The sequence below is a fragment of the Agelaius phoeniceus genome, chromosome 17 (assembly GCF_051311805.1).
Source record: "Agelaius phoeniceus isolate bAgePho1 chromosome 17, bAgePho1.hap1, whole genome shotgun sequence".
Taxonomy (NCBI): domain Eukaryota; kingdom Metazoa; phylum Chordata; class Aves; order Passeriformes; family Icteridae; genus Agelaius; species Agelaius phoeniceus.
This window is the reverse complement of record NC_135281.1, coordinates 8777031-8796473: the sequence shown is the minus strand read 5'-3', so window position 1 is coordinate 8796473 and position 19443 is coordinate 8777031. Positions and strand designations below refer to the sequence as shown.

Here is a 19443-nt window from a genome sequence, read left to right as displayed (position 1 = left end):
GAAGGCGCTGCTCAGAGAGGTGATGGAGTCACCGTCCCCGGAGGTGTTCAAAGAAAGGTTGGACGTGGCGCTCGGCGCCCTGCTCTGGTGGACATGGTGGTGTTGGGTCAGAGGTTGGACTCGCTGATCTCAGAGGTCTTTTCCAGCCTAATTGATTCTGTGCTAACCGGGATGCTGGAACACAATCGCCGCAGCCCTCAGCCGCGGGGGCTCAGCCTCGACCCCTCAGCTCCAGCTCGGTGCCGCGGCCGCCCCCGGCCCGGGCGGTGCCACTTCCCCGCCGCGGCCATGCGGCGGCAGAGGCCTCTCCCGCCATGGGGCGCGACGGCCGCCGGGACTTGTAGTCCGCGGGCTACAGCGGTGCTGCGCTGGGGCTACGCATGAAAACTACAACTCCCGGCGGTCCTTGCAGTTTGTTTTCCTTCAAACCAGCCCCAGGCCCGTCCCTCCAACCCCTCCCCTCCGGTCCCTCCGTGTCCCGCCGCGGCCACCGTCGCTGGGCCCCGCCGCCCCGCCCCGCTCCCGGCCCTTTGACCCCGTTGTTATGCCGGGCCCGAGCCGCCGCCGCCGCCGCCGTCTCCCGTAGCGCCCGGAGTCGCCCCCGCCTCGCGCCCCGCCCGCCGCGCCCAGCCCGCCCCGGTTGCTGCCGCCCGCCTGCCGCCCGCCTGCCGCCCGCGCGCCCAACGGTCCGCGCCCGCCGCGCCCGCCCGCGCGGGAGGAGGAGGAGGAGGAGGAGGAGGAGGAGGATGAAGGAGATGAAGCAGAGGAGGAAGAAGGAGCGCACGTGGGCCGAGGCCGCCCGCCTGGTGAGGCCGGGGGGGCGTCCAGGGAGGGGGCGCGGGGGCTCCGCCGTGCCTCAGGGCCTCCCCGCCGCGTCCGGCCCCTCCCCGAGTAACGGGGCCGGCGGCGCCGCCATCGCTCTTGAGGGGGTAAAAGCGGGGGCCGGGCCCGCCTGGAGGGCGCGGGCGGTGTTGCCGCTTCCCCGCCCGGTCCCGCGGCTTCCCGCGGTTCCCCCGCCGGCCGCTGTGGCCGGGCTCTCCCGCGCGGTTGTTTTTCTTCCTCAGCTCGGTGCGAAGGAGCTGCGCCCCGGGGCGGTGCGAGCGCGGCCCCCGGCCCTCGGTGGCCCCCGCCGGGGGTCCCGCGGCCTCCGCCGGGCGGGGCTGCAGCGGCTCCCGGCGTGGGACGCGGGAGGTGCCCCCGTCCCGCTGCGGTTCCGTGCGTGCCGGGCAGGGCTGCGGGCACGGTCCCGCTCGTTCTCTTCCTTTCAGATGGTTTTAAAGCTCTGTGGGAGGAACCGGAGCCTCCGGAGAGGGCACGGCCGCTGTCAAAAGTTTCTGGTTTAATTACCGAGGGTGCGGGGTCTTTCTGTGCACCGGCAGCGCCCCAGGGCCGGTGGCGTGTGCTGGGCTGCTGTAGCAGCAGCTGGACTGAACATCCCTGAATCAGCCCGTATTTGGTCACTTTTGGGTTTAGGAGATGTGGCCGTTGAGATGTCTCAGTCCTTTTGTCTTAAAGAATTTCCTTGTTGAAGGCTTCAACTTCCCAGCCCAGCTCTGTCTGTGGGAATGCTGTTGTCATTGCACCGATGCACTGGGAGGAAGGTGACTTCCCTCTGTGAAGCCTTTGAGCTGGATCTGTCTTCAACCTCAGTTATGAAGTAGGAAATCTAAAAAAGAGAAATAATTTCAGTGTGTTTCAGGGAGCTAGTCAGAGGTTTGATTTAAGAGCTGCATGCTGAGGTGTTTGGGCTGGCTGGCTGGCATTTGGGTGGAAGGAGCTGGCTCTCTCCTGGTGACCCAGTGACACAGGTACAGCAGTGCCAGGGATGGAGTGAGGGATGATCCAGCTACTTGGATATGAATGATCCCACAGTTCCTCCCCACAGCCCTGTCAGTGGTGTACAACTCATGAGGATACGTATGTTCTTTCTGTGTAGCCCCTGGACTTCTGCAGAAATGGATTTAAAGAGCTTGAGGGTGATTTGTTTCCTTGTTTTTTTCTGTTGTGTGTGTTTGTTTTGGTTTTGCCAGCCCAGGTTATGTATTGAAGCATGTAAACATTCCAAAGGAACAGTGTGGGTGAGTCCAATGAGGCTCATGTCTTATACTGAGGATGTTCAGGATAACTCTTGGTGCTTCTGAGTAAGATTTTTTTGGCTATTGGAGTGTTTTCTTACTGCTTGCCAGGAGAAAACCTAATCAGACAAGCATCTGACTTCCAGCAACTTGCATCATCTTTTGTGTGTAAATGATAATATTTTAGACCCATGTGGCTTTGCTTGAAAAACTAGAGAAGGGCATAAAGCAGCTACTGTGGAACTTCACAGCAGGAGCCTGGTGGTCTTGTTCTCCATCCTGCATTTCTTCTTGGGATCCAGGTTCTTTGAAACATGTGTGTCACTGCAGATGGCAGGGATGCTTTCCTGGCAAGTGACCCTGGGGGCAGAGGCTGTGCTATGTGACCTTGCATAAAGTCAGCTCATTCAAACATCCTGAACTCTAAAGGGTGAAAAAAAATCAGCATTTATAGGCTGCCCAAAGCAGCACATGAGCAGTCACCTAATACAGCTCATCACCCTTGTGTGGTGGGGAAGGCGTTTCTTCACACAGTTCCTCTCACCTGTCTTCTGGCCAGCACCTCAGGCACGGTGGGTGCATGAGATGTCTAAGCCTCAACAGCATCTTAGAGCCATTGATGAACCAGAAATAGAACGATCTCATACTAGATTATCCACTTAAAGAGACCTACAGTTGCGTAGCTGCACTTGCAGCTTGCAGGACTGATTGTAAATCCACTAAAAATAGATCTTTATTTCACACTAGGCTTACACATGCTCCCTGTCAAAATGCTTTTAATTTCCCTCTCTGACGTGTGCTGGTGTATTTTGTATTCTGCTCAACGTTTCTGAGAATCACAGGCAAAAATGTTCTTCAGTGTTGCTCCTCCTACAGAGCCAAAACTCTGCACGTTCCATAAAATAAACTTTAAAGGTTCATCTGGATGCCCAAGGCCATGACAGGATCCTACAAGTGCTATCAGAGCTAGATGACCAATAAATTGAGGAAGTGATGTAAACTTCCATAATTAGGGGCACAGGAACCCTCAGCTACCACTGCTGTAAGTAGTGAAGGGGGTAAAATTCTGTTTTGGGTGTAAGGTGTAGCCAATATTGAAGTTGTAGCTCTGGGTGGAGGGCTGATGTGCTGGGAGTGTCAGGTTGGGGAGGGATGGAAGGGGCAGTGCTGGAGACTGGGATTTGGTGTCTAAAGCTTGCAGGATCCTCTCCTCCAGTTCTTCCATTAAGTGCTCTGTATACTTAATACAGCTCTTGATTGGAAATTGTTCCCCTGAGCATAGATTCTTTTATCTGTATGTAAATGCTTCTTTGTGCTCAGTTTTAGGCCACATACTTCACTTGCTGTGTCTGTCACTGGAGAGAGGTTTGAATAATTCCCTGATTTTTTGGAACAGACGTGTTGTATTTTGCAGATCTCACTGGGCTTGGGAGCAATGAGTTTCCTGTGTCAGCTGTCTGCAGCCTCTGAGTGATGGGGTGACAGCTCAGGAGGGAGGCATGGAGACCTTGTAACCTATGGAGGGAGGAAGAAGTGTGATGGAGCTGTATGGAATTTAATTAGTTTACTCTCTCTGAATATGGCTCATCACTTGCTTTGATTTTTCTTTTGTTTTCATTGGGTTTTAACTGAAGTTAGTTCTCTTAATTCTCTTCCCCATGAGGTTCTTACCTCATTCTCAGAAGCTTGTGAGCTTCAAGCATCTGCAGAATACCTGTTGGGTGGATATGGTTAGAGAAATTCCATTTGTAGAATCAAGGTTTAGATTGGAAGGACCTTTAAAGATCATCTTGTCCCTGCTACAGTCAGGGACAGCTTCCACTAGTCCAGGCTGGTCCAAGCCCCATCCACCCAGCTATATCACAACACACAGTTGAGGTGCAGAACTGCACTTGGGTTTTTCGTTACTTGTGGAGGGTGGAGATGGTCTGAGGTGCAAACGTTGGCCTGCACAGCTTTGGGGTGATTTTGCTCACGTCCCATTGGCATGGCTGCTGCAGTGACTCACTTCTAGATGTTACTGATGAAAATGGGGCATCTGCATCCTTCCTCTGGCTTCCCACACCAGTCAGACTGAGAGACAGCACCGTGTTGCTGACTCCTAAAACATGGGCACAGATGACACCGGGGCTGTGCATCATGTGGCCCTGATGCTGGGGGAATTTAGACCATGGTTATTAAAAAGTTCCTGAATGAATTCCTGTTGCTGCTTTCCATGCCTGTTCCAGGCCATGGCCTGTGCCTGTCTCGGCCTCTTTTAGCTCGTGGCCCCAGGTCTGTGGAGCTGGGTGCCTTTGCATTCCAGGAGCAGCACTGTCTGCTGCCGGGGAAGGCGCGTGGTCAACAGCTGTAGGGTAATCTGCTCCCAAAGAAACTGAGTGGTTTACATCTACTGCAGCTTATTTTTGCTCATTGTTTCCTGTTTATGTGGATAATCTTCTTATCCACAGAAATGTCCGGTCCTCTCTTTGAATCCTTGAGTTTTTGCTTCTAGACATTTCGGAGCAGTAAGTTCCACAGGCTTAAAAAAAATAAAGTAATAACCTCTTAACTTCTTTGTATATAAGTGACAATTCTATTCTTGATATAATATGTGAAAGGATGAGTTGTTATTTATTGTGTTGCCTTTTAATATCTGATTTTCTTCATTTTATGTCAAAGGCGAGCACTCTTAAGTCTTTTTAGTGTCTCTAGCCAAATTTTTTTTCCCCAAATCCTTTACTGTTTTTTTGTCCTTTCCTGAATTCTGTCCTTCTCTGCCACAAATTCTGACTCTTAACTTGTGGTTCCCTTCCTGGGATGGAGTGAAGATTAAATGAATGCAGTAATCTGAGGAAGGTACAGTATTGGATTGTATAGCTGCACAGTAATACTTTTAGTGACAAAAAACCACTGGATGCTTTGTGGAGAGGTAGGAAAAGGTTTTACATTGTTACAGGTCACCACTGTTCAGTTTGGAAGGTTTATGTGGCAGCAGCTCCATCTAATGTATAGTGAAGTCTGGTAAAGCTTCCATTGGGTGGGGTCAAGGCCAAATTCTACTGCTTTTTCTCCTCTATGTTTGTATTTCAGTTAGTTGGGGAAGAGATGAAGGTGAAGCCTTTTGTGGCTTTGATCCATGTTCACCAGGATCTTGAGGTAGCCTGCAATTTTACTGTGTGTCTTTGCAGGTGAATCAAATTTGAAGGGGCACATTATTGGGTCTAGGCCACAGCTGATGGAGTAGTTCTGGGAATGCAGAAGCCAGTTCTGTAATGACACTTGGTCTTTCTGTCTTTTCAGGTGCTGGAAAATTACTCAGATGCTCCTATGACCCCAAAACAGATTCTGCAGGTCATAGAGGCTGAAGGTCTAAAGGAAATGAGGTTAGTATTGATGATTTTGTCTAAACCAGTGTGCAGCATGGGGGAGGCAGTGTATGAAGGCTGGTGTTGCTTCATACAGTTCTGCCTCATCCCCAGCCCACTTTGCTTCCCTTTTTCTCTTTTCAGCCTGGTAATTTCAGATGACAGTACAGACATTTATATACAGATTGTGAGGGTTTCTTTTTCACTGATAATAACTGGGAAATGTTCTTGGATTTTTAGATATTATACAGAGTCCCTTCATCCATCTATTGTGAAGTAAATGCCTCTTGCAGATCAGGCCCCTGCATTGTGCTGTACTTACCACTCACTCCCATGGTTCTCACATAAGTAGCTCCCAGCAACAATAGTTTCTGCTATTGTGACTTGAGTTTGAGAACAGTTTAAGTTTTATCTCCTCTGATGCTTCATTTCTAGAGGAGACATTATGTTTTAGAAGAGACAGTCTTCTCCATGTCACTGGCTTGTGCTCAGATTCTTGGGCATCAGGAGAGCACAGCTCACATCACACGGTTGTGGCTCTTGACATTGTAGGAGGAGATGCCCATCTCAGAGTGGATGTCATGTGGAAAAGAACCTGATACAAAGCCTTGGAAAGGGCAGAAGTGGGAGACTGCTTTCCTTGGTTAAGTTCCTGTGAGCTTCCATCTGTTTCCATGACAGTAGTAGAAATACAGAGTGTCTTGCAGCTCAAAGAAAGTGGGTAACTGTGATAGTCCAAATGCCTCCGTTGCTGCTGCCTGGCAAAAAAAAACCAAACAAACAACCAAAAAAAAAAAAAACAAACCCAAAACCAAAAAAGAAGGTTTGACTACCAGAGACACGAAAAGCTGCTGTCCAGTGATGGACTTTTGACAAATCCAGATGCAAGGACTGTTTCTAGTCTTGCTTCTCCCTCCCTTTGTTTCTGTGGACTGTTTTTCACTGTTGTGTTTGCATTTCCTGAACCTGTACTTTACCCAACTGCAGAAGGTAAACTGATTTCTTCTGGGACCTAAATGTTAGCTTGTTTCTGCTCCTTGTTTTTGTGAAATCAGGAAACAGCTGGGGTGTTTTGAATAGTGAAAATCAGTGACGTGTACAGAGGTGTTGGGTGTGGGATCTGCTGTTGTTTGGAGAGGCATGAGGCTGGTGTGTGCTGCTGCATCAGATTTGGAACTGTTGAACACCCACCTTCCATGGGCTTTCAAGAAGGCTGGGGAGGGACTTTTCACAGGGGCATGTAGTGGTAGGACAAGGGGCAGGGGACTTCAGGTGAAGGAGGGAAGATTTAGATTGGATATTAGGAAGAAATTCTTCACTGTGAGGGTGGTGAGGTCATGGCATAGATTCCCAGAGAAGCTGGGACTGTTCCATCCTTGGAAGTCTTTGAGGCCAGGCTGGACAGGGCTTGGAGCAACCTAGTCTGGTGAAAGGTGTCCCTGCCCATGGCAGGGGATTTGGAACAAGATGGTCTTTAAGGTCCCTTCCAACCCAAACTGTTCCGTGATTCTGTGATGCTTTCTGAGATCTTCTCTGGTGTGGATATGGGCAGTGATTTCAGTAGAATTCAGACAGATTTTAATGAGGATCTTCATAAGAGGGGCTTTGCTTTAATCAGTCTTTTGCAACTCTCTCACATAAGTCCTGTTACCTCAGCAGGCAGTTGAAGATCTCTGTGCAGAGGCTGTCCCCTGCCAAAGATAATAGCAGGGCTCTTCACACACATAAATTATCCTGTGCTTCCCCAGTTTTTACAAGTGACCTGTCACACTGTGTAAGTAAAGACCAGACTTTGGAACATGTGTCATGTTAAATCCCACAAACCTAACTCATTCCTTTAAAGGTCGATGGTTTCCCTTGGGATATCTGCTTTTCCTTCCCTGGTCATTAATTCTCTGCTTTAAGAAAAGATTGTTTTCTTCAGAGCGTGATTGTTTGCAGGATAAAGGCAGTGAGCCTGCCTGGCTGAACGTGCAGCAGGCTTTGCTGGTGCTTGTATAGAAGTTCTTCCTGAAACTCCATTTCCTGAAGGAAATAGCTCAGTGCCTTGAGATGTTTTTCCTTCTGAATCAATTCTGAGGTGGGGCTCCCTGGTTGGGGGGTCATGCTGCTCTGCTGGGAGGGCTGTGTTCCATACCGGGCACTGACATTCCCATGAGCCAGTACCATGCTGAATTTTGCTCCTGATAGAGTTTTAACTGCTTGGTTTTTTTCTTGTTTTGGGGAAAATTACTTACTTTGCTGTTTTAAGAGAGCTCTGTGGCTGGTGAGTGTGCTTGGAGTGTCTGGTAAACACAGAGGGGAAAACACAGTCTAACAGGACAGAAGGCTGGAAATTTTGTTCACATGATCTGAAAGTGATACAGGGTAACTTTGCCTGTTGCAGTGGAATGTGAAGAAATGTCCAAAACCCAGGCACGTACAGGGTGGAAACAGAAATTCTATGTTTTCAATTTTACAATGATTTTCTTTGAAATATTTTATCTCAGTCCAGTTATCAGTTTCACTTTTACTAGGAATGCAGTCAGTAGTGCTGTAATGTGTCTTCTGGACAACTTTCTGCCCGTACATGTGGGACTTACTGGAAAACATCATATTGTGTGGCACAGCATTTCCATCAGTGTGAGTGTAGGATGGGGCTTTAACCAGGGAGCTATGTAGGAATTAACAAATGAGAGCATCAGAGCCTTTTTATCGAGCTCTGCTCAAGTAGTTTGGTCAGTGACATATCAGGGAGACATTCCAGTAACATGTGTGTCTATAGTTTGTTACATCTTTCTACTGCTGAATAAATCTGGGGGTTTTATAAAATCAATCCAACACTGAAGGATTCCTGGAGAGGAGAGGAGGAAACAGATAATAAAAGTTAGAAATGTCTAAAAACAGATGAGGATAGCTTTAAAATTGGTGTCACATTTACTGTTGGCTGTGATGTGCAAGGCTGATGTACAGGTCAGAATGAAACCAGTGACACTGTTCTTACTGTGCCATAAAGTTAATAGCATCACCTCTGTTCCCCTCATCAGCTAAAGGATGCCCATTTAACCACCTCTTTCAGGCTGTTTTCTTGATAATCTGTTTCCTAAGCTCTCTCTTTTCTCTGTCTCTGCTGCAGTGGCACATCTCCCCTGGCCTGCCTCAACGCCATGCTCCACTCCAATTCCCGGGGAGGGGATGGGCTCTTCTACAAACTGCCTGGACGCATCAGCCTTTTCACACTCAAGGTAAATGCTGAGCTCTGCTCCCAGCTGAGGGCCCAGGGGTGAGTTCTGCTCCTTGTGCAGGGCTGAGTGTTACCCTGTCACTGAGCATCATGAGCAGTGAGATCATCATGTGAGAGAGGGTCTGGAATTCATTATTTCCTTGGAGCTTGTACCTTCCAGGTGTATTCAGCCACCTATGATAAATTCTTTAAAAAAAACCCAACTGTTATTTCTTGAATCCTCTTACTTCTTTACCTGGTGTCCAGCTCAGGTGGCTGTTCATCAGAACAGATCTGTGCACTCCCTTGCTGCCAGCCACAAGGGAAAACAGCCAACCAAGGAATTGGTCCAAGAGCTTGTAGCAACATGTAAAATCTTGATAGGAAAATGTATATTAATTCTTCTAGGTGCTTGTTCTGTGTTCCACTACATTCTGTGTTATTTAGCATCAGTATTTTCCTTAGATCTTGAAATCTCTCTGGAATATTTTTTTATTTTTAGTTTATTGTTCCAGTAATATTAAATATTGAAAATATTTCTGGTCCTGAGGTTTTCTTTTGCATTGTTTTGTACTGTTGGATTCCCTGATAAATATCAACTTGATAGATCTCAGCTATTTCACTTCCATCTTTTTTCTGCTGTTAGAAAATCCTATTGAATTGACACATTTCCTGAACATAGATGGCATTGAAATGGCTTTTATTGTACAAGTAGGAAATACATCTCCTAAGCTTGCTGTCTTAGTGTTTGGCCACTCTGATGCTACTTGTTCTTTCATAGTGTGATGCTTCTCTTTAATACAAACTCATTACATACAGAAAATGATAAGATATTATGAACCTTTCTATTAAATTAATTATTATTAACCTGGTTTTTGGGTATGTGTTACTTGTCTAGGAAGGGGCTACGAAGTGCTCTTAGTTTAGGTGACTTCTGTTCCACTATGAGCCCAAATATACTTTAAAATCCCTTTCTGCATCAAGGTTTAAAATAGGGAAAAAATTGAAGGTTAAAGTGTATCCATTTACTGTCTGGTCCCATTGGTGTAGATTTGGGAGGGAGGGAGGGAGGGCTGTAGCCACCCCAGTTCTGTTCCCCCTCTAGAAAGATGCCTTGCAGTGGTCCCGGAACCTGTCAGTGCCAGAAGGGGAGGAGCTGGAGGACACAGCAGATGCAGAAAGCTGTGGGTCCAACGAAGCCAGCACTGTGAGTGGTGACAATGATGGTAAGTGTCTGGTGACATTAACCTTAAACTCCAGGACCTACTTCTGTGTCTGACTAAGAGCTCATCTCTTTCAGTGTCTCTTGATGAAACTTCTTCTAACGCCTCGTGTTCCACTGAATCTCAGAGCAAAGGACCTGCTACCAGGGAGAGCTACAGAACTGCTTCCCAGGTAGGAAAAACTGGGACTAATGGGAAGGATGAAGCCTTTCAAAGGGAGGTTTCATTACTATTGGGTTGGTATGACAGGGACTGTTTGTGCATAAGTGCCTCAGAGATAGTTATGAGTCTGTTTCCTTGGGCAAGAAGTGGCAGGATGGTGAGGGATCATGTATGGGAAGACAGTTTTGAATTCTCTGCTAGTCCTAAATGTAGTGTTGCCTGAAGATTCAGCTAGGAGGAGCCAGGCAGCTCTTTTAACTGAGGAACATGCTGCTTAGAAGATTACTATACTCTTCCATAATGCCTTCATTCCTTTGTTTTGTTTTTGGTTTCTCTCTGATCTGCAGACAACCAAACAGAAGAAAAAGACAGGTGTGATGCTGCCACGGGTGGTGTTAACCCCACTGAAAGTAAACGGGGCACACATGGAGTCTGCCTCAGGTGAGCATGGCTTTGGGGGATCCTGGTCACCTCACAGATCTCTCTCAGTCAGTCCCCAGTCATCTGTGTTTGCCTGAGGATTTCTGTAACACCTGCTGAGAATGAGTGAGACTGCAGAGTTGTGTGTGTGTTTAACTCAATCAAAATAGTTGGTACCCTGTAATAGCAGATTTGTTAGTAACAGAGAATTCCTGTATGGTAGACCACTCTCCCAGTTGGGTTTTGACTGTTCTTTGCATATTTTTATGATGATGTTTTGCATTTAGGCTTCACAGGAAGGCACGCTGATGGGGAGAGCAGCAGCACATCCAGCAGCAGCAGCAGCTCCTTGGCCCTGTGCAAAACCAGCCTGCGCAGTAGGACAGAGATCAACAGGGATCCTCCACAGCTGCTGAGGGGCATCCGAAAGCCCACGGCTGGTACGTGCTCCTGGGTAAAGGCAGAAAAATAATTGGTGATGGTGAAGTCCACATGTATCTGAGAAAAGAGCACCAGGAGGCATTTGGTGACCTGAGGGCAAAAACCAGGTTTTCCACCTTGAGTGTTAGTGATAGAATTGTTTAAAAGATTGGCTGGTCTGAAGAGCAGCATTGAGAATAGTACCTGAATATGGCAGAACTGTGACCTCATGTCAGAATTCCAGATGTGGGTTTAATAATTACTGTGCTGGAGAGTCAGTCTTTATCATCTCTCTCACTCCTTTTGTTGTTGTAGTTTGACATAAATTTCAGCCCATAATGCTGAAATACTTTTTTTTTTTAACAGCAATGTTAATTTTATTTGCCTGTCCTTAAACTCCAGGGCAAATGAAACGTAACAGGGGTGAGGATATTGACTTTGAAACCCCAGGCTCCATCCTTGTCAACACAAACCTGCGAGCGCTGATCAACTCCAGGACCTTTAACGCGCTTCCATCACACTTCCAGCAGCAGCTGCTTTACCTCCTGCCTGAAGTCGATAGACAGGTATGAGCACTCAGGTGTTTTCCCTTCCCTGATAACCTCTTCAGTGTGGAACAGCTGGAGCAGATGTGTTCTGTTTGTCCTGGCTCTGTCCTGCTAGGTGGGGGCTGACGGGCTGATGCGGCTCAGTGGCAGCGCTCTGAACAACGAGTTCTTCACCCACGCTGCACAGAGCTGGAGAGAGCGGCTCGCTGACGGTGAGTGGCTTTCCTGAGTGCCTGGGGAATAGCTGCTCATTTTGAAAGAGTTTTGGTTTTCTTTTCCAGTTAATGAGTGGGAACTTAGTACAGCTTTGCTGCATGTTGCCCCCAACTTTTTCTTTTTTTTTTTTGTTTAAAATCAAAACACATATACAATTTCTTTTGGTGCCATGGGATCTTAAGCATTAAGTGGTGAAGGTGCAAAGTAGTGCCAGACTTATTTTTCTTTAAAAGGTGGCCTGTCTGTTAAAACAGGATTTTTCCTGGAGCCACAGGCAGCGTGTGGATCCAGAGAGGGATGGGGAGCAGGGTCTTAACGGCAGGTCTGCCTTTCATATATTTATCTGCTGTACAGTTCAAACACTAGAGGTTCCATTTGCAGAACGAGTTTTGTTTGGAACTGAATTTCAGTCTCTTGCTTCCATGTAGGTGAATTCACCCATGAGATGCAAGTTCGAATCCGGCAGGAGATGGAGAAGGAAAAGAGAGTGGAGCAATGGAAAGAGAAGTTCTTCGAGGACTACTATGGGCAAAAGTGAGAAATTTTACTATGTCTATTCTGCGTTATCCATGCTTATGCAGAGTGTGTTTCTCTTTGTGGATACCTGAGCAGATGCAGCATAAACTCTTTGGAAAAACGCGGGTTGTGGGGTGAATTGTTCCAACTGTTGTTCTGGGAAAATCCTTAGTGGAATTGGCTGGGTTCAGCAGAATTTTGTAGAATTTTCTTCTGTTTTAAGAAAAGTTGATGGTATTTTCCATCACAAATTTTTGGGGTTTTTATTTCATTCCATGTGATAGCAATGTGGAATGTGTAGGCTCTCCCCTTGCAGGATGAGTTAATGAGGCTTTGATGACTCTCTGCTTGTGTTGGCTCTATTCAGTAACACTGAAATTGGGGTGAGCTTTAGCTTTGAGCTGGCTTTTGTGTTTGCCTTATAGGTTGGGCTTGACCCAGGAAGAATCCCAGGCGCAGAATTCAGTGCAGGAGGACGCTGAAAACAGGACAGAGCTGTCTGTTAAAGGAGAAGCGAGGTTGCCGCGCGGGCCGACCACGCGCCAGAGGGACGGGCGCTTCCGGAAACGCTCGCGGGCTGACCTGCGCTGCCGGGCCAGAAGGAGCCTGTACAGACTGAGGGAGCCTGAGCACACGGAGACTCCCAAAGAGCCTGCTCCTGTGGGGCCAGATCCCTCACTTCATAAAGAGCTAAAGCCTGAGACAGACCTGAAGAAAGATGATCTGACCAGCCCCTCGGCTGCAGGATTGAAGGCAGAGAGTACCGAGCTGCACCTCTCTCCAGAGACTTCCAAATCAAACAGCAAATCAGAAGATACATCGTCGGCAGCTACCAGCAGAATTCCCAGTTTGCCCCAGGAGAACTCTGCTCAGGAGTCCAAGGAGCAGAAGAGGAAAAGCTTTGAGGAGGCTGCCTCTGCGTCCTTCCCCGAAAAGAAGCCCCGGCTTGAAGATCGTCAGTCCTTTCGTAACACAATTGAAAGTGTTCACGCAGAAAAGCCACAGCCTACTAAAGAGGAGCCCAAAGTCCCACCCATCCGGGTAAGAAAGAGCTTTAGAGCTGCTGTATCTCAGGGCTGTCGTGCTCAGTAGTATCAAAACATTATTAAAATGTCAAGTGTTGCCATCTTAAGGGAAGGAGTCGAGGGGTTTCATTGGTAGAGCTGGTGAAGTGCCTCTGACTGCCACGGTTTGCTGTCGTATTTAGACAGGCAAAGAATGGAAAATCATCCCAAGGTCTTTGCACAAGAGCACAGGGTAACCTTGACTTACTCCCTTCATTTGCATTTCTGTGGCTACAGAAACACTGCCTGAAATGAGCTGACTGGCTGCAAAAGACCTTGAAATCATGTTCTTTATTCTATCTAGTTTCTGAGTTCTTTTCCTTTGCTTTTGGACAGAATCTCAGTGTTCCTCCTGACTTTTTCCATTTTGACCAGGATACTCATTTTGGTAGCTTCAGGGCAGTCATCCTGGTGTAGAGAAGACCAGTTTGATCTCTGAAGGCGTGAATATAAAAAACTTATTTCATATTTGCCTGCAGCCTCTGGTAAAACAATATTAGTGTGAACTGAGCTTTACAAATCACAGAGCAGAGGTTGTGCTGCTTCTCTGGCCAAGTTAATTTCTAAGTTGCAATTTTTGTTGAATTTTTGTGCTAAGAATTGTGATGAGCAGTTGCCATCACAGTGAAATGAAACGCATCTCACTGGAGATGGGCAGTGTTAGAACTTACCGCATTTCCCTTTCTTTCAGATTCAACTTTCACGTATTAAACCACCCTGGGTGGTTAAAGGTCAGCCCACTTACCAGATCTGCCCCCGGATCATCCCCAGCACGGAGCCCTCCGGCCGGGGCCGCCCCGGGGCCCGGACCCTCGCAGACATTAAGGCCCGTGCTCTGCAAGCCCGAGCCCAGCGCGAAGCCGCCACCGCCGCCATCGGAGGAGGGGGTGGCCCTGGTGGGGGGAGAGGCTCCGATGAAGGAGGCGGTGGAGGAGAATCCAGCGGCCGTTCCCAGCACAGGAGATCCAAGAGAGCTCATGGAAAACGTGCGTCAGATCTACAGCGAGCACAACTACAGCTGTCTGTTCATCTGAGCGGAGGGAAGGCTGACTCCAAAGGGGCTGCTCAGGAAGCCAGCGTGAATTCTTGCCTCTCTTCCAGACAAGATCACTCCTCCTCAAAAAGCGAAAGGAGCAGCATTCCAGGCTGTGCCACAGGGTCAGGGGACACTCAGCCTGGTGATGGGTCACCCAGGACACCATTCTGTGGTTCTCTGACTGTGTCGTCCTTGGACAGTGCAACTCCTGAGAGGCAGGAGGAGAGTCCTGAGCAGCTCCTCCATGACCCAAGGACCAAGCTCCCATCTTGTGCTGCATCACAGGAGAGCACAAAGCTGGGGTGTGTGGTTCCTGTGGTGACCAGTGTGTCGTGTTCTGGGGGGCAGGGAGCTGGGGTCAGTCCCACAGGACACAGGGCTGTGGTGGAACTTGGAGATGTTGGTGCTTCCACTATACAGCTGGATTATCCTTCTGATGTAAAGCAAAATTCCTCCAGTTGTCCTTTTCCGCCAGAATTGTCATCGGGTGTCTCAGAACGCCATGATCCAGAGAAGGTGTCTGGTTTTAGATATAACAACTCCCAGACATTTCTGGAAAAATGTGTTGCTGATAATACCTCCAAAACGGTGACTGTTGGAGTGAAGAAAGCAATCCCTGCAGTGTGTGACACTGCACAGCTGCAGACAGGGAAAGGCAGTGATGGCAAACTGAGTAATGAGGAACAAAAGGCAGAGGCTCTACTGCAGCCCTCTGTGCATGGTGACTTTATTTCTCAGAATAGGATAGATACCTCTGAAAAACTCCTGCAGCCAAGGGAGAGGTGCCCCAAAACCGAACCAGAAAACGCACATCAGCCCCTGGGAGAGACTCAGGAGTTGAAGAGAAGTGGAGATGAAGAAATACAGAGTACACACAGTGAAACAACAGACACTGCTTCCGACTGGGAAGGGGACATGGCTGATGAGAATGTGGAGGTGGAGATGTGTTTCAGAAGTGTCAGCTGTAGGGAGGTGGCTGGGAAAGGCTCTTCCTGTCACAGCAGCAGTGAGAAGCGCAGTGGTATTAAGTCAAAATTGTCTGTGAAGACAGAGAGTCCAGCCTGTTCTGAGGATTTGGTTGCACCCCCACCTCAGAGGTGGGGACCCCAGAAAACCGAGCGTCCGGCCAGCTCTGCTCGGCCCGTGTCCTCCATTGAGACCAACAACCCTTTGGTGATGCAGTTGCTGAAGGGGAAGCTTCCACTGGAAGAAGTTCTCCCAGTGTCTCATGTCAACATCAAGCTGGAAATTGCACAGCCAGTGCTGCAGAAGTCAGAAGGCCTCTCCCTGCAACTGGACAGAGGCAGCAGTCACTATTTTGGCAAAGAATCTTCTCCAGATGTGGGAATAAAGACGAGTGCCCAAAGCAGGAGCGATGATGTTTGCTCAGTGAGATCTTCCAAAGATCCCCAGGAAAAAACCTGTGGATCAGGAGCATTACCTGGTGTAGAGGATCAGGCTGTCCCAGAAAAACATTCCAAAGCTGGCTCAACTTTAAGCTGCCAAGACCAACTGGCAAACGTGGCAAGTGCCTCTCTGAAGTCTGAAGATGTGGACCCTCGGGAAAGAACATTTTCTTCCTGTAGCTTTGAGGAGCAGAAGGAGTTGCCCAAGGTCCACCGGATGCCACAGCACAATCCGTTAGCAAGTGTCACAGCAGGTAAAAGCCCAGAGAAGCTGAATGCCTCTACAGAGCCTCAGTTTTTACCTCCAGGTGTAACTTCTCTTGGACCAAATCAGACAGGAGGTGCATTGGTCAATAAAAATTACAGTGGGGTTCAAGGCAAAAAGCTCTTTGGTTCTGGTTTTCCTTCCAGCCCCAGCGTGAGGCTGCATCACTCCAGGGCTTTGGAACACAGTTCAGCCATGGAAACCTTGTCCCCTGGCAAACAGATTCCCTTGGACAAGGGCTGTGCACTGGGAGAAGGAATCCCAGCTGCCAGGGAGGAATGGACTTCAAAGCAGCACAGCAGCACCCCGGGAGGGATCAGAAGTGAGAAGGTGCTGATGTGTGGCAGCCCAGCCAAGAGTAATGCAGAGAACCGGGGGGATGTGGCCCAGCAGCCCACGGAACTGGCCAGGCACACACAGAGAGAGCCACTGGTCATGGACTGGCCCTTTAAGTTTTCAAGGGATCCAGGAAAAGGACAGTGTCACCCTTTGGAGCCTTCATCCATCCCCTCTCAGCTCAATATCAAGCAAGCGTTTTATGGGAAGCTTTCAAAGCTGCAGCTTAATTCCACCAGCTTTAATTATTCATCCAACACTCCGGCTTTCCCCCGAGGCCTTGCTGGGAGCGTGGTGCAGCTCACCCACAAAGCGAACTTTGCTGCGAGCCGGAACACGGCCCTGGCTGTGCAGATGTTTGCTGACAGCAGCAGCGTGGACGAGATCTCGTTCCAGTGCTCGTGCAGCCTCAAAGCCATGATCATGTGCAAAGGCTGCGGCGCCTTCTGCCACGACGACTGTATAGGACCCTCTAAGCTCTGTGTATTGTGCCTTGTGGTGAGATAATAAATTATGGCCATGGGACAGGTTGTATATTCAGTGTGTGTATTTTGATAACGACTGATCCTAACGCAAGTACACAAAGTACACAAAGTACTCTCTGTTCATAGTAGAAACGCTGTTACACTTTGTTTTGGTGAGGAACGTTGAGCTGCCTTCCCATGGAGGTCGACGGTGCAGAGCTCATTCCTGCTGATGGGGACACCCTGCTCTGGGTGGGCTGTCCCCCATGGGAGCGATCCTACTGCTTCCTGCTGTCATGGAAATTCCAGCTGTGCTCTGAGGCTGACGCCGGGGGGAGAGGCCGTTCGCTGTGGCAATCCCTGGACCTTCTGTGGAGGAAATCCTTACATCCAAAGGAACTGGAAGATGGTGTTTGCTATTTCAGGGCTGCACAAGGTGAGGCCCTACAGTCTTCCACTCTCCTCTTCTGCCATCTCCATTCCTGGTTTGTGTGGGAAGTGCTGCTGTGCAGTGAGTGTAAGCAGAAGAGCTGCCCTGCAGGGATGGTCCCATGCAGTCTTTGGATGCTGCAGCAGGATGTGGTGCCCAGGGATGTGCTCTGCTGGTGGTTGTGGAGCCGTGTACAGCCTACCATGTGCCACATGGAACCCACGCGGAAGATGCAAGAAGAGGAAAAAAAAATTCGGGGCAAGTGCCAAGCCAATGCCTTCTGCTGGCCTGCAGGAAGCTGTGTGGCCAGGGAACTGTTCCTGGCTGAACTGGCCCAGCGGCTGTGCCTGCCTCCTTTGGCCAACTTCCACAAACTGCTGTGGAACACTGGAGGTTCCCTGGAGCTCAGTGATAGGGTCAGTGAGCTCTGCACTGCAGCTTTGTGGTGAGGACCTGAAACCCCACAGCAGCTGAGCACCTGCGAGCATCGAGCTGTGCATCTGTGTGACCATCATCTAACATTTAAAGCAGTGTTCTTTCCTCTTTTTTTATTTTCCTTTTTTTATATATTTTCATTCTTGGATGTATAAAGTGAGTTATTTGGCTCCTGTAAGTATCCTCTCTGCATCTGTTTGATCATATATTTATATGTTGTACACAGTACTGGCCAACTCTGTAAATGGATGTTATGTACATAGAGCATAAAGGGGTCTTTTTTTTTTCCTTGGATTTCCAGGCTCTACAGCAGTATTGCATTAAAGTGGTGTTAGTTATTGTCAGAGCCACTGTATTCCGTCTTGCCTGACGTGAGGCTCACCACGCTGGGGTCTTGGTTCCCACAGCCTCCCCGTGCCCGTGCTGCCCGGGTGGACTGTGCTGTGCAGGCTCAAGGATGACCAGGTGGGATTTGCTGAGCCAGGCTCAACTCCCCGGTTGCTCATTTATGCTCTTGCCAGTTGTTGCTGCACCTGAGCTCCCAGGGCATGGCTGTACCTGCACTGCAAGGAGGTGAATGAACATCCATGTGCATCCAGAGAGGGAGAGCAAAACTGCAATTCTCTTCCTCTCTGGAGCAATTCCTAATCAAGAGTTAATTGCTTCAGTGAGGGGGAGAAGCCGCTGGCTTATTCAAGCGGGCAGTAGCAAGAATTTTAGGGAGTTTATTTTCATTTTTTTCTTCTCGTCCCTTTTCCAGCTCCATCCTACCTCCCTTCACCATGCACTTTCTTTCAGCCGTGCAAGTTCCTCTTTCAGCCACAATCGTGAGGGGTGGAACAAGTTCAGTCCCTGAGATGGTTTTATCCTCAATGCATCCACCAGCCTCATCCCACGAGAAGGAGAGCCCGGTGCCCCAGCCTGGGCAGGGCTGCGGTGCCCCTGGGGGCGAGCGGAGTGTGGAACCTGCTTACCAAAGATGGGGAGCGGAGCAGGGGGCTGGCTCTGCCTCCTGGGGGCCACTGCAGTGTTCAGCTCGGACTGGTCTGGGGGGCAGAGCCCTCGGGGGGGGCCTGCTCGTGTCTGTCCCTTGTGCTATTGGAAAAATAAACACTGTAAAATCTGCTTGTGTGGTTTCAGTCCTTTTTCTGAAATCCTCCTCCATTCTAAGGCAATGTGGCTTTTCCTTTCCTCTCTTTTAACTGCAGCTGTTCCAGAGCTCTGCTCAAGTCACGGAGGGGAGGGGCTGTGTTGCTGCTTGGCTTTGTTAAATCTGGTTTTATGCACTTAAAAAGCACTGAAGATGGTGCAGCTCCTGCAGAGATACCATGTGGCTCTTGGGGAATGCACACCCTGGAGGCTCTGAGAGCCACGGGATGCTGTGGGACACTGCAGGGGCCCCCCACAGTCACAGGGGCTCCCTGCCCTGCTGGGGTGATGCCTGTGGGCAGCAGCACTGAGACTTTTCCCAGTGTCAGGCAGGTCCTGCTGTTACTGCAGTCACTGTTGGATAAATGGATCTAAAAATGTTTCTCAAGAGCATAAATGTGATACCAATTACAGTTTATTGAAACTACTTGGAAACTCACTTTATGGCCAAGTCCTTTCTCTTTTTTGGGCAGTAAGGAAATAACATGAATTATGATGTTATGTGTCTGGGTTCTGCAGGGCGAGCAGGGATCTCTCGCCTGGGGCTGTGGGAGTGCTGAGATCCTGTGGTGACACAATCCCTGACTCCCTGGCATTCCACAGCGCTGCCGTTGCAGAACTGCAGCCATGGCCTCACACATGAGCTGGGGCTGGAGCAGCAGATGGTCCAGCACCAGCATTTGGGGTGAAAAAAGGCTTCTGCGGGTTTTTAGTGGTTCATTGATGTTC

The 19443-nt window shown here is 49.1% G+C and overlaps 1 protein-coding gene across 2 annotated transcripts; it reads left to right on the top strand.

The window, feature by feature from the left end:
* The first annotated feature begins 472 nt into the window (after positions 1-472).
* On the top strand, positions 473-18690 carry ASXL1 (ASXL transcriptional regulator 1). Of its 2 annotated transcripts, none has more exons than XM_054644200.2 (12): positions 473-806; positions 5358-5440; positions 8538-8646; positions 9730-9850; positions 9925-10019; positions 10357-10450; positions 10717-10869; positions 11252-11415; positions 11513-11609; positions 12042-12147; positions 12555-13170; positions 13885-18690. In XM_054644200.2, the coding sequence occupies exons 1-12, from the start codon at positions 747-749 to the stop codon at positions 16741-16743; spliced, it is 4557 nt and encodes a 1518-aa protein (XP_054500175.2). In that variant the 5' UTR covers positions 473-746; the 3' UTR covers positions 16744-18690. The 2 variants fall into 2 exon arrangements, with proteins under 2 accessions (XP_054500175.2, XP_077043518.1); XM_077187403.1 differs by having other exon boundaries at positions 473-811.
* Positions 18691-19443: the final 753 nt, after the last annotated feature.